Source organism: Coturnix japonica, chromosome 6 (assembly GCF_054131305.1).
Source record: "Coturnix japonica strain WE chromosome 6, WE-NBRP24, whole genome shotgun sequence".
Taxonomy (NCBI): Eukaryota; Metazoa; Chordata; class Aves; order Galliformes; family Phasianidae; genus Coturnix; species Coturnix japonica.
Window position 1 is genome coordinate 33,842,933 of NC_140668.1, and position 12,191 is coordinate 33,855,123.

Here is a 12,191-nt window from a genome sequence, read left to right on the forward strand (position 1 = left end):
AGGCAAGTACAACCAGATGTCTAATTTATCCAGTTGAGCCTAAACTGAGTTGTATGAATAATTCTCTTTTCCTCCTTCCTTTCCTTAATCATCATAAACAAGATCTTGACAGCATCACGGTATTTCACTACTTAGAGTCAAATAAATTATAGCCAGGAAAGACAAATTACCCTATTAGTTAATTTTCCTGTCTTTCTAGGGTTTTCCCTTAGAACACATTATCTAGCATCCTGCACAATAAAGTGAACTTTTCAGTGAGGAGTGAGGAGGATTCTGTTATTTCCCTTGGGGAGTTATTCCTCCTTGTACAATATCTCATTGTAGGGAAGATTTTGCTGTTGTTTTTCTCTTTGCAGAAGATTAAGTGAATGCTTGTATCTATCTATGTATTTATGTGGTCCTCATCACCCACATACTACCACTGCATCTGGAAAGTACACAAACTTTACTTCTCATTTCTCTCTAAGGGTGGCTGTGTACAGGATTTTACTATAGATAGAATAGAACAGATCCTTGCTTCAGTTTTTTTCTAGCACAACAAGCATATGTTGTCTTTTTTTTTTTTTCTTTTTTTTTCTTTTTTTTTTTTTTTGTGGGCTGTTCTGGCCCATCACTCTACTCCTACCACCTCTGAGAGTACCCTCCTCCACCTGTATTAAAGTCTCCAGACTGCAAAGTTTCCACTGGACACTTGAAAAACATATCAGCAGCTCTATGTGCAACCTGAAAGCAGGTAGGTCAAGCAGCAGTGCTGGCAGCATTGCTTCCCTGGGTGATTTGCATCTTCTTGTCATCTCTTTGTTTCTCTTCAGCTGTCTCATTAGCCTTTCCTGGTACTCAGTTCACAGAATCTTTGGGAGAGGGCTTGCACTGTGAGATCCGATGCATGTGTTGGGCTTCTGGAGCTTTGAAATGAAACAGCTCTTAATAATAAGAAAAATTAATTGAAGGAAAGAATGAATGTAGGAGGGAAATAACACACCAAAGAGCCCTTAAGCACTCATACAATTTACCTGCATATATCTATGTTTACGTAGTTTACACTTCAAATATGCATATATATCTGCATGCACACCAAGATATGCAATTTAAAATATCAGTCATAATATTATGTGTGTATTTTGCATATGTTAAGAAGTGCTGAAATGCATTATGCAGATTTCTATACCATATGTAAACTGTTTATTTGGCTAGTGAAAATTCTAATTCATAGGTTTTGTGTTTAAGAAATGGCCTCCTATAGAATAACATAGGACAATAAAGCTTAAAACTATGGTTTTATATTTAAAAAAAAATCAGTGATGATTAAAAAAAAAAACAAAAAAAAAAGAATAACTTTCTTCAGCTTTGAGGCAGTAATAATTTACATGTCAAGAAGTTATACAGGTTTTTATGAGATTATTGCAGTTTTATTCAATAAAAAATAGTTACCATGACAACAACTGTCATGCTACCTGTGAGATTATAGCTAAGAAGGACAGTGAAGAAAAGGCTTCATTTTGGAAAGAATGCTTATCTGACCTGCTGAATACAAACAATGCTTTGCTTTGACCATTGATGATTGCATGGCTACTATCAGCCAAACTCAAAATCTGCCTGGAGATTCTGAAGCACAACGATCCTCTTAGAAAAACAAAGCAGTTGTTAAATAATGGTAGCTCTTTTTCATGCAAATACACTCTTAATGCCCTGTCAGATTTGTAATCAGATCTCTTGAATGAAATAAAGATTTCAGCCTATCAAGGTCTGGAAAAGGGAGAAAGGAGTGGAGCAGACCAAAAAGGACGTCAGAGAAGCAAGGAAAACAGAAGTACCATGGAAAATGAGTAAACATAGTCCTACTAACTTGCATCATGGCCACATTTTTCAGTTTTACCAGCCATTGCAGTCTTTCAGCAAAATGGTTGCTTCATTGAATATGGATTCATGTAAATTTTTGGCACTGGCTGTGTGTTACATCCTCTAAACATGCAAGTTTGATTTCTTTTCAGTGCGCTTATTTCACTCCACACCAAAAAATCTTTGCTGCCCTACTCCGTGTGGCAGCATATGCATTTTTCTTTCTGACTAATGTGCAGAATCTGTATCCTGACTTGCACATAAAAACACGTACAAAACAACAGAAGAGCGCTGGCTGAGCACACATCTTACTTTTATGAAGGCTTTTAATCTTAGTTTTCCAGCAAACACAGATTTTCTTACCTAACCATATAAAAATGCCTTTATTTTTAATCGTGTCTCTGATTGCTAGCCTGTTGCAAAGAGAAGCTATGAAACCTGACACTAACAGGGTAAAACATCCAGCAATGGTTTATGGCTAAATCACATTAGAAGTGCTCATTAATTAAAATCTGATTAAACTCCTTGCAGTCCGTATTTAATCACAGGGTCATTAGCATTGCAAAAGTGTACCTCAGAAAAAAATGCAGAAAGTTTTTAACTAAGTATCTTAAAATTTGCGTCATTTATTTGCATCCAAAAAAAAACCCAAAAACAAAAACAAATGTTTTGTATTACATAAGGCAATGTTAAGTATATTAAAAAAAAAAAGTGATCAAGTTGTTGGGCTAGATTATATAAAACTGCTGTATTATTGTAATTAGGGCAACAGTGACTTGGACTATAATAGCAGCTTTCTTGGAAAAATGGCACCATTTCAAATTTATAGTCTGTAGCTAAATGAGTTTGTTGTAGCATTGATGAAGAAGAAAACACAAGCCAAATGTAGTCGAAATTAAACAGAAACCTTAGCTTTTTATTTGGTGAGTAGAACCAAGAACATTGCTTTTTAAAGAGCATTGACTCCAGAAATGGATTCTTACTTCTTTTTGAATGCAAAACTTTTATCTTTAAAACTTTAAATACATTATGCATGTAAGAATATTTCTGTACATGTAGTTTCTAACTACAGTGTCTGTAGGGCTGTAAAATGCTACTTAAATATTGATAATCCAAAGCTGCAGTCTGTAGTCCAAGGCACTGAGAGTTCTGCTGTTCTGCTGCATTACGGAGATTGCTTAAATAATAGCTATGGTGACTGAGTTCCTTTTTTTTTTGTGTGTGTGTGTGTGTGTTATTTTGCACCCTCAGAATTTTATTAGTTCTCCAGATCCTCTGTTCATGCTTAGCTGATAAAGGCTCTGTCACTCAGTGGCATAAGTTGCTATTCTGGACCCGGAGAATCTTGCAGTGGGACCAGAACTGCACTGTGTAGCAACATCCTTTGCAGCTGCAAAGAGAACCTAGTTTGCTCCTTTGTGTACTTACTGCTAGCAGTGTGAATGTACTCATGTGGCATGTTTCACACCTGCACAAGACTTGAGTAATAGCATAAAACAAACAAACAAAAAAGAAATCTAATGCAAGGTGATAAGATTTAACATATATTAAATTTAAACCATCTAATTTCGGTAGTGGATATAATGACTTTTATTTTTGTTTCATGATTGCTTTTATAAACAGATTTTATCAATGAGATTGTTGGGAGCAAACAACTTGGACTTCAGAGACCTCAGAACTATATAAGATGGTAGGAAATGGAGTGGCAGAGACTGGTAGTCTAAGAAGATGGTTTTAGGAGCTGGGAGAATATTTTATTTTTTCTAACCTTCATTAGTTTTATTAAGCAAGTTTATGGTCACACTTGAAGTTAGCTGGAAAAGAAAAAGAAGGGTATGCTATTTTTTGCCTCCTCTTATGTATACAGTAAACAGTGAATGGGGATACTGAGTTTTACCTATTTTTTTATATATGTATAAATTTTGGATTAGTTTGGTGCTCTGATAAGGGATTAAATTATTTTCTGTCACAAGGAAAAAAAAACTTAAGAGTGGAAGAATTGGAAAAGCTGCTAGACGCTGATTGCTTGTTTTATTAAGACATATTCAACTTTAATGTCTAATGAACACTTGGGATAAAGGATGCATTTATCAAAGAATCAGCATACCCATTTAAGTTTCCAAATCTTGAAATAAATATCTCAAAAAGTCTTACGGAATTCTCTAGTGAAATAAGAAAAGAAAAGACATTATATATCAAATCTTTCTAAACAAGCAATGTAATTATTTCTAAAGTCCTTTGAAATGAAAGCCAGCTAAGCAAATCAAACACAATCTCAAAGAAGTCAACTATTTCTGTTCTTTATTTTCCTTTGTGTATAGAATAGAATATCATGGAAACTAAATAGAGCAGCCACTAGATAAAATACACTAACACAAGTGTTTGTTGTTCTGTGAATATGCCTTATCCTATGTCATCCTTGTCCCATTGTATGATGTTCTTCATGAACATCTGCAGCCTTAGTAGGTTACAAAACCAAAAATTCATAATAGCTGCCACTCCCACAAAAGCCTGGTGCATCACCTTCTGTTTTCATTCAGTGCTGGAGCATGGACTTCCACAATCATAATCAGTATTACATGCAGGACAACAGCTCTGATCTGCGGGGCATGCCTTGCAGGGGTATTAAGGCTATAGACTGAATTCTGCATATGTGAAGACACAGACTGATAAGAGATTGCTTTCTGTAGGAACTACAGAGTAGCAAATTTTCAGTTGGAATATGATTTATTGAAGGTGAGCCAACACAGTTTAAGTATGTGAGACAATTCTAGTAGCTTTTCATGCTTTGAGACTACCGTGGTCAAGACACAGAGGATCCTTTTGTTCCTCTTGTCCTACAACGTCCAAATTCAGGCTTTATACACACCTCTTTTCCGTGGTCACCTATTTCATTCATTTTCCATCGCCTGCACGATGGCCTCTGAGTGCACCCCATGGTTGCTTCCCTATCACTGTTTTTCTTCTCCTGTATTTCATTCATCATCTGTAGTCTGTAGGTACCGTATTTGTTGCAGGCATTGTGTGTTTGTAATTTGTTTTTGGTCAGAGAACGAATTTCCACTGTTAATTCCATACAGCCAAACTATCAGCTTGAGGATAAAGTCCTTTCCTTGTGCCCTCTTTAATGAGCTATGTTTCTTCCACTCTTCTAACCATATTCTCTCTCCTGTGAATTATGTCACACAGCAAACCTTCCACAACTTCAGGCTCTGCAGAACTTCCAATGTATGAACAGTGTGGCCAAATCTAGAAAGTATTTTGGTGGATGCCTTAAGTATTTTCCTTTTTAAATGCGTGAGAACTGTCATTCTGCCTTTAAGATCTTTCCTACTCTTGTCCACTGTAGATACTGTCTTTATTGCTGATCTAATTAATGTCATCATTGTCCTTCTAACTCATTATTAAAAAGAAAAAAAAGAAGCTTTCTACACCAAGCTTAACAGAACCTACTGAGCTTTATTCAGTTTTGCTAATTACGTAAATCAAATATGCTGTGTTGCCTAAAACTAAAGAGGGGAATTTCTTTAAATTTTTCTTCCTTATTTGTGGATGGAGAATGGAATTTATGACTCCGGCTGGGCAATGGACCCCTCAGTGGCAGGAACTCATTGCAGAAACAATAAATGTTGTCCTCACACTGTCACTGTGGCCACATCAAACCATTGCTATGGCTGCAAGCCAAGAGAAGAAAAAAGAATCCTTTTCATTATTGCTTTTCTTTGCAGTCACCGTAACTTGGCACGGTTCTTTCAAATGTGATTTATCAAATCTTAAATGCAACATATTATACTGTATTATTAACCTTGTATTTCATATCCCTTTGGTATAATCTTTGAAGCCTATATGGATCTATCAGGTAGCTTTAAATTCATTCTACAAAGAAACCTTAAATGATACAGGTTCTAGAAAGGTTTTTCCTTTACACAGAAATTCAGTCTGCTGGCATATATCATCAAGAAGGAAAAAGTTTCATTTGAATTCAGAGAATTTATTTTTTAGGTTATAATTGTGGATTTTATTTATTTTTAATCTTTGCGTACCTCACATATTTCTTTATAGTTTCAAATAAATGCATTATTTTAGAATAAATTGTGCACATATCTAGGAAGACTGTAAATGTTAATCATATATATTCTTTCTATTTAGGCACCTTTGTTACTAAAGTAACAGCTACAGATGCAGATGATCCAGTTTATGGAAACAGCGCTAAACTGGTTTATAGCATTCTGGAAGGACAGCCTTACTTTTCCATTGAACCACATACAGGTAGGCAACTGAATGTGAATCCCTGGGTTATGTTCACTCAAATGACTGTACTTCTTACATGTTACATATAGTGCACATGATCAGCATTACTAAGTGACAAGATGTCTCACACTTGTCCTATCAGAGTCTGATCGTGTGAAAAGACAAAGAAAAATCTGTATTAGTGATAAAGAAATTGATATTAAAGATATTAAAATTACTGAAGCAAAACTGAAGGTAGTGCAACTGCTGTGTATCCTATTACTGATTAGGTTCTGAAGACTTGGCCTGAGGAATTTATTGAACACAATGTGATTTTCAAAAAGAGACTGTAGTATTTCCAGCTAAAGAAAGTACTGTTTAGCATGGGTGAATGTGTTGCGTATTCTTGTTAAAAATATTTGTCTTTCTTGACTGGCTGGATCTGAAGAACGTGATACCGAGTATATGAAGTTTTATTAGCACACATTTAGCAGGCATGACTTTATTTCTCTGTGATTTTAAAGTCTTGAGTGACTCATCTGAAATAGGTGCTAATAAATCCATTCCCTCTTGTTTGCTGTACATATGTCACACTTAAAAAGAATTAACATAGTTATATCTGAAAAGTGTTCTTTTAAAGCTATTTGATATTATTTGTTATATTCTTTCATCTGTTACTTGATGCTGCTTTTAATCACTCAGAGTAAAGCAGCTGTGGTCTCCTGTAGAGAAGAAAACCATAACTCACTTTATGGCATACAGAAAAATCATCTGAATATACAGCCATAAAGTAAAGCAGAAGTAAACATTCTTGTACTTGTGCAGATTAACAGGGTTGCGAAATAAATACTAGGATAAATTATTAAAGGATATCTTGATAGATCAAATGTGCACAGTTTTTTGAACAGGAGCACTCTTTAAGATCTGGAATTCTTTAATATTTTTTATTGAGACTTTGTGGGAAAAGTCTTTTTGCTATCCCAGAAATGCCCTAGCTTGCAAGGACTTGAGGTAGGTAGTGTAGTTCAATAAGTTGGATTCATCCATTAAATTATTTTCTTCTGGCTGAAGGAAAACTGTCCTGAGTCTGAAAACAGTCTCAGGAACATAATTCATTGTTTGGTTTTATGCTGAATGTAAAGAGTTCTGCAAAAAAACAAGCTCAGCACAGTGCTGTGAAGAAACATTAGCTTATTTCAAAGGTAAGTGTTCAAGAGGTTGTTACCAGTGAAGCCCCTTGGTTCATACTGACTGACTTGTCAAATGTCATGTGGAAATACAACTACTCAAAGATCCCTGACATCAAATGTCAAAATACATGATTTTGTTTTATTTTCTACTACAGATTAGTGTCTGCAGTAATGGCTTGTATTAATTACAGGAGGATTAACTGTAGGCTCTTTCACAGTTTCTACCATTGAAAGTTCATGAAGTACTTACTGTTATTGCTTTACCCCTTCACATCAGCTGAAATGGCATATATTCTCCAACTACTTAAAACATTTTTCAATCCTTTCACATGAAATAGCCTGAAAGTTTCCCAGACCTAAAAAAATTGTTTAATTTGATTCTCATTTATTATTTGCACTGCATTAAAAACTTATGCTTAATCTAATGAAACAACCATTCATTACACAGGAAAGTCATTTCCATTATCATGAAAGCCAGAGAAAACTCAAAGCTTTTTGGTGAACCTGAAAATCATGATTTTTCTCCTGTTTCACTAGCATTAAATTCCTCCTCCTACCTTCATTTCCAGTTATAAATATTCCTTTCAGTAGCAGTTCAGTTACCATGAAAATAACATGTTATTTTCCAAAGGGAATGTAATCATAAAGAATTGAACAGTGGCTTTGCCACAGTCTCTGGGTATGTGGCTCCATAAAATGGAGCTGTTTTGGAATGAATAAATGGTTCCTGATTCCCCATTTTTTTAGGTTTTCGTAGAGATTTGATTGTGTTCTTCTATAAGTCATTACAACTGGATGAGCTTATGCACTGAGACCATCTTCTCTTTCTTTGCCATCTACATGTAGCAGTCTTCATCTGTAATACAACTACAGACTACAGTACTACTCTTCCAGCTATGCACAGGATAGTTTGTTTAACTGAAGAGCATGCAGCTGTTTCTGTCAGATTCAAAGGTTTTATTTGTTGTTCACAATTCATAATGTTTAAATTTTTTCAAAATATGTGATGTATCTTCATACATTTGGAGGATTAGAAATCTGTTAGCCCTGTAAAATGCCAAAATAGGGATAGCCCTCCAGCACCCATTTGTTGTCTAGAATATATGAGCAACAAACATACATTAAAATGTAAGCAAACCAGATGCAGGTAGTCCTGTAGATGCTGCAAACATGTACTGTGCATGATAAAAAAGATTGCTTTAAAAGGCAGACCTATATCCGTGGTTTGTCTGAAGAGAAGTATTGATTTCAGAAGAATATAACTACACAGTTCATTGCTTGGTAATACATGAATTTTAGAGCGAGGGTATAGTAATGTTTATTAGATACCAGACAGAGTTTGTGATTTGTTACATGCAGTCTCAAAATGATAGTAGTAGTATCATACTAAGATACCTACAACTTTACAGGGTCTTGTGGCACCAAATAGTTCATCTTTTAGAGATGGTGGTGCATAAAATACATGCACTTGTTTAGCAGCTATACAATTTGGACAGTGTTGCTGTTACCATGGACAGACACGGCAGAAGGTGCTTTTTAACTAAAATTTGATTTCCAGAAGAAACAGAAAGTATATAGGTATTCAGTTGTTTCCTCATATTCATCTAACACTAGCAATGTGTACCACCACAACTAATATTTTTTCTCCTAGTAAATAGGCCAAGAAAGTGCATTATAACCCAGCTAAAGTTTCCATGTGACAAGATGCTTACGCACTACAGTGAAAGACCAGAAAATTTAGGTAGGTTAGTTGGGTAAATATAATGAGATGACTATGGTGTCCTTCATGCCTGCAGTAGAAAGGGTAAAGGTTAAATCCAAGGGAGGAAGCAGTTTGGAACTTCTGCTTTCTTTTTTTTTCTCACTAACTTGACATTAACTAGGTTTAGTCCCTGTGTGAGTCAATTCTTGGTTGAAATTCTAACAGTGCTCTCAACCTCCATATGGAAACAATTCTATAATACTGGGTGTGCAGAAAGAAGTACTGATAAGTGACCCATAAAACAATAATTTTTCATTACCTTAGATGAAAAATACATATACCGCTGCAGTTCTAGTTTGCAAATTCTTTGGTATGAGTTATAGGCACATGAAAGAAGGTAATTCAGAAGTTATTTTTCACTCAGTACTCTGAATATGGCTTAGGGTAAATGCTTTTTTAATGGCTTGTTCAGAATATTTTTACCCTTATCATAGGTGAATTATAATATGACCATTGGTTAGAGAGCAAACATAAATAATACATTACAAAGATTCAGATTTTCTATGAAAGGCTATGCTTGCAGTGTGGTGATATCATATGAATAACAGAACTTGCAGTGAACTAAAATATAGTCATTATTGTTTCATCTGACTAACTGATGTCAGGTTTGCTGACTACTGTGTATTATTATGCTGGTTGTGTGTATTCTCTTGTAATCAAAATACTGACAGTCAAAATGCTGAGAGAGGGGCTTCCTAGCAGTAGCTGAAGTATACTTCTCACTTCTAAGGTTTTTCAAATGTATTAAATCGTGACTGTCAACTGTAAAATAAGATTACCATAATGGAACGTAATATGAATTGACACTGTTCTACAATACAGGAGTGGTAGAAAAAATATATTTTCAGATGTGTCTCACTTATTTACATTTCACACGAACTTACTCAAATAATGTCACTCCTGCACATACATGAAATACATGAACAACACAACTTACACAAAATGTGCTGGAAGATGAAATGTATTATTCAAGGATAAAGCCCAACAACATATGAAAAAGAACAGATTTTAAATCGTAAAATCATGGAATTATTAAGGTTGGAAAAGACCACAGGGTCACCTAGTCCAACCACCCACCATACCAGCTAATTCATGTTCCTCAGTGCCACATCTACATTTTTCTTGAAAATCTTCAGGGACAGTCACTCTGCCACTTCCCTGGGCAGCTCTGCCAATATTTCAGCAGCCTTTTGAGAATTTTTTGTTCTTAATATCCAACTTGGTCCTCCCTTGGTACAATTAAAGCCATTACCTCTTGTCACCAACAAAGGTATTCAACAGTACTTGTAGTGAGTTAGTGTATGGCCCTGTCTAGACCACAGTGTTTCATGTGAGATTCCTCATGGTTCTGAAATTCAGAATATAAGAGAATAGGCCAAGGAGGACTGAAAATGGCATTCAGCTGGAGACAGGTCTGAATATTCTGTTTTTATTCTCAGTCTTTATTATCTTCCTGTATCAAGACCTTGAAATACCATTCAGCAGACTGAAGGTAAGTAAGGTAATGAGAGTAAATTTGGGGCTTCAGGTGTTTTTGTGATATTATATGCTGTCTTTTCTATCTAGTTCTTTATGTCCATTTTATTAATGTTAGTATCAATAGTAGTACAAGCTGCTCTCACAGTACCGCATGTAGTGCTGGTAAGGCACACCATCATAATACTGAGATGCTGAAGAAAGTTCAAAGCAGTATAGCTTAGGTAAGAGGGATGAAGTAACATGACTTAGAATACAAGATTGATTGTACTTAATTTGTATAAACTGGATAAAAGTTGGTTAAAGGAGGATATGAAATCACTCTACAAATATTTGAGAGGTGATAGGAAAAGAGAGGCACGAGGACTGGTTTCTGTAGTTAGTCATCATAAAATGACAATGTAGCACTTTGAGATTACGGAGAGATGGAAAAATAGTTCTGATACAGGAAATAACATTCAACTGTAAAATGAAGTAATGATTATTTTAGGAACAGAGCTAATGCATGTTCAACAGACTTCTAAATAGTTTGGTTTCCAAATAGTTTAGATTTAAACTCTGGTGGGATTGGTGGAGAGATAGAACTTGCTCAACATTAGTCACAGCCTGGATTGAACTCCCGTTTTCTACATTAACCATAGCAGCTGTGATATCCCTGCCAATGACTAATCTTTTAACTGAATAAGTTGTGGAAGTACAAGCTGGGATGGGTAGATGTTGTTCTGTCTTAGCCAGTTAGGTGTATGAACTGGTTTCCTGGGCATGAAGGCAGATGTGTGCATTAGCATATGGAAAATAGATTTATGCAGCTGTGATAGCAGTGTTGTTTCCAGTGTAGCAGGATCACCTCCAGCACGAGCTGTATTTCTGCAGTTTGTATTTGATCACTGGCAGTTGGTTACAGCACCTTTAGCTCTGTCTGTATAGCACTTAATGCATTTAGGTGCAATACTGCAAACAGTGAATTCAGAGTATATTTGCAAACTAGTAGGAGCCTTTTCTTATCATTACCTGCTGAATAAGCTGTGCAGCATTTGGAGTTGTGTCAGGGTGTTTGCACAGAGAACTGTTGATGATTCTGAGAGTTGTCTTGGTGACAGCCCATTAGAGAGGGAATTGTAGGGACAAAGTGCTGGTGCAGCAGACTCAAGGGTCAGCCCTACAGTTCTTGCTTTTTACTTGCAAAGCTCAACCATTATGAGTAAGGTATGTAGGACTGGGTCCTTCAGCAGTGGGAAAAGCTGTCTTTTCTGATTAATAAGGAAAATATAACATAATTCTGGAGTGATCTGAAAACAGTTTTGACAGGCTGTGGTTGGCAAAGATGAGTGACTTAAGATCAAGACAGACTGACATTTGAAAAAAGTGATTTCAGCTCCTAGAGTATATCTAATAATAGTAGTAGGAAAAAAAAAAGAAAAAAAAAAAAAAAAAAAAGATACCACATCTATGTCTTACATTTCATTTCAGAGTAATACCTCCATCACTTTAGAAAGTTAGTGAGATAATTAGTATGACAATTTTCCTCATGCTGAGTAGAGAAACAGGGGATTTATATATAAATAATGTTATGCTTTAAAAGACTGAAAGAGAGAGTGGAATTGAGCTACACAGCCAGATTTGGAAAACATCTGAAAAAGAAGCAAAAGCTACTTTCTGACTAGGAGACTTATTAGAAAATAATGAAAAATGAA

At 35.5% G+C, this 12,191-nt stretch overlaps 1 protein-coding gene across 6 annotated transcripts in view; it reads left to right on the plus strand.

The window, feature by feature from the left end:
• The window catches only part of CDH8 (cadherin 8), a 136,715-nt gene that overhangs the window by 58,588 nt on the left and 65,936 nt on the right, over nucleotides 1–12,191 (plus strand). For all 6 annotated transcript variants that reach the window (XR_014947791.1, XR_014947792.1, XM_032447060.2 and 3 more), the window contains exon 4: nucleotides 5,989–6,108. Coding sequence is in view for 4 of the 6 variants with exons in the window: in XM_032447060.2 (XP_032302951.2) it covers nucleotides 5,989–6,108 (120 nt within the window). In the remaining 2 variants the exon portion in view is untranslated. The remainder of the gene's footprint in view (nucleotides 1–5,988; nucleotides 6,109–12,191) is intronic.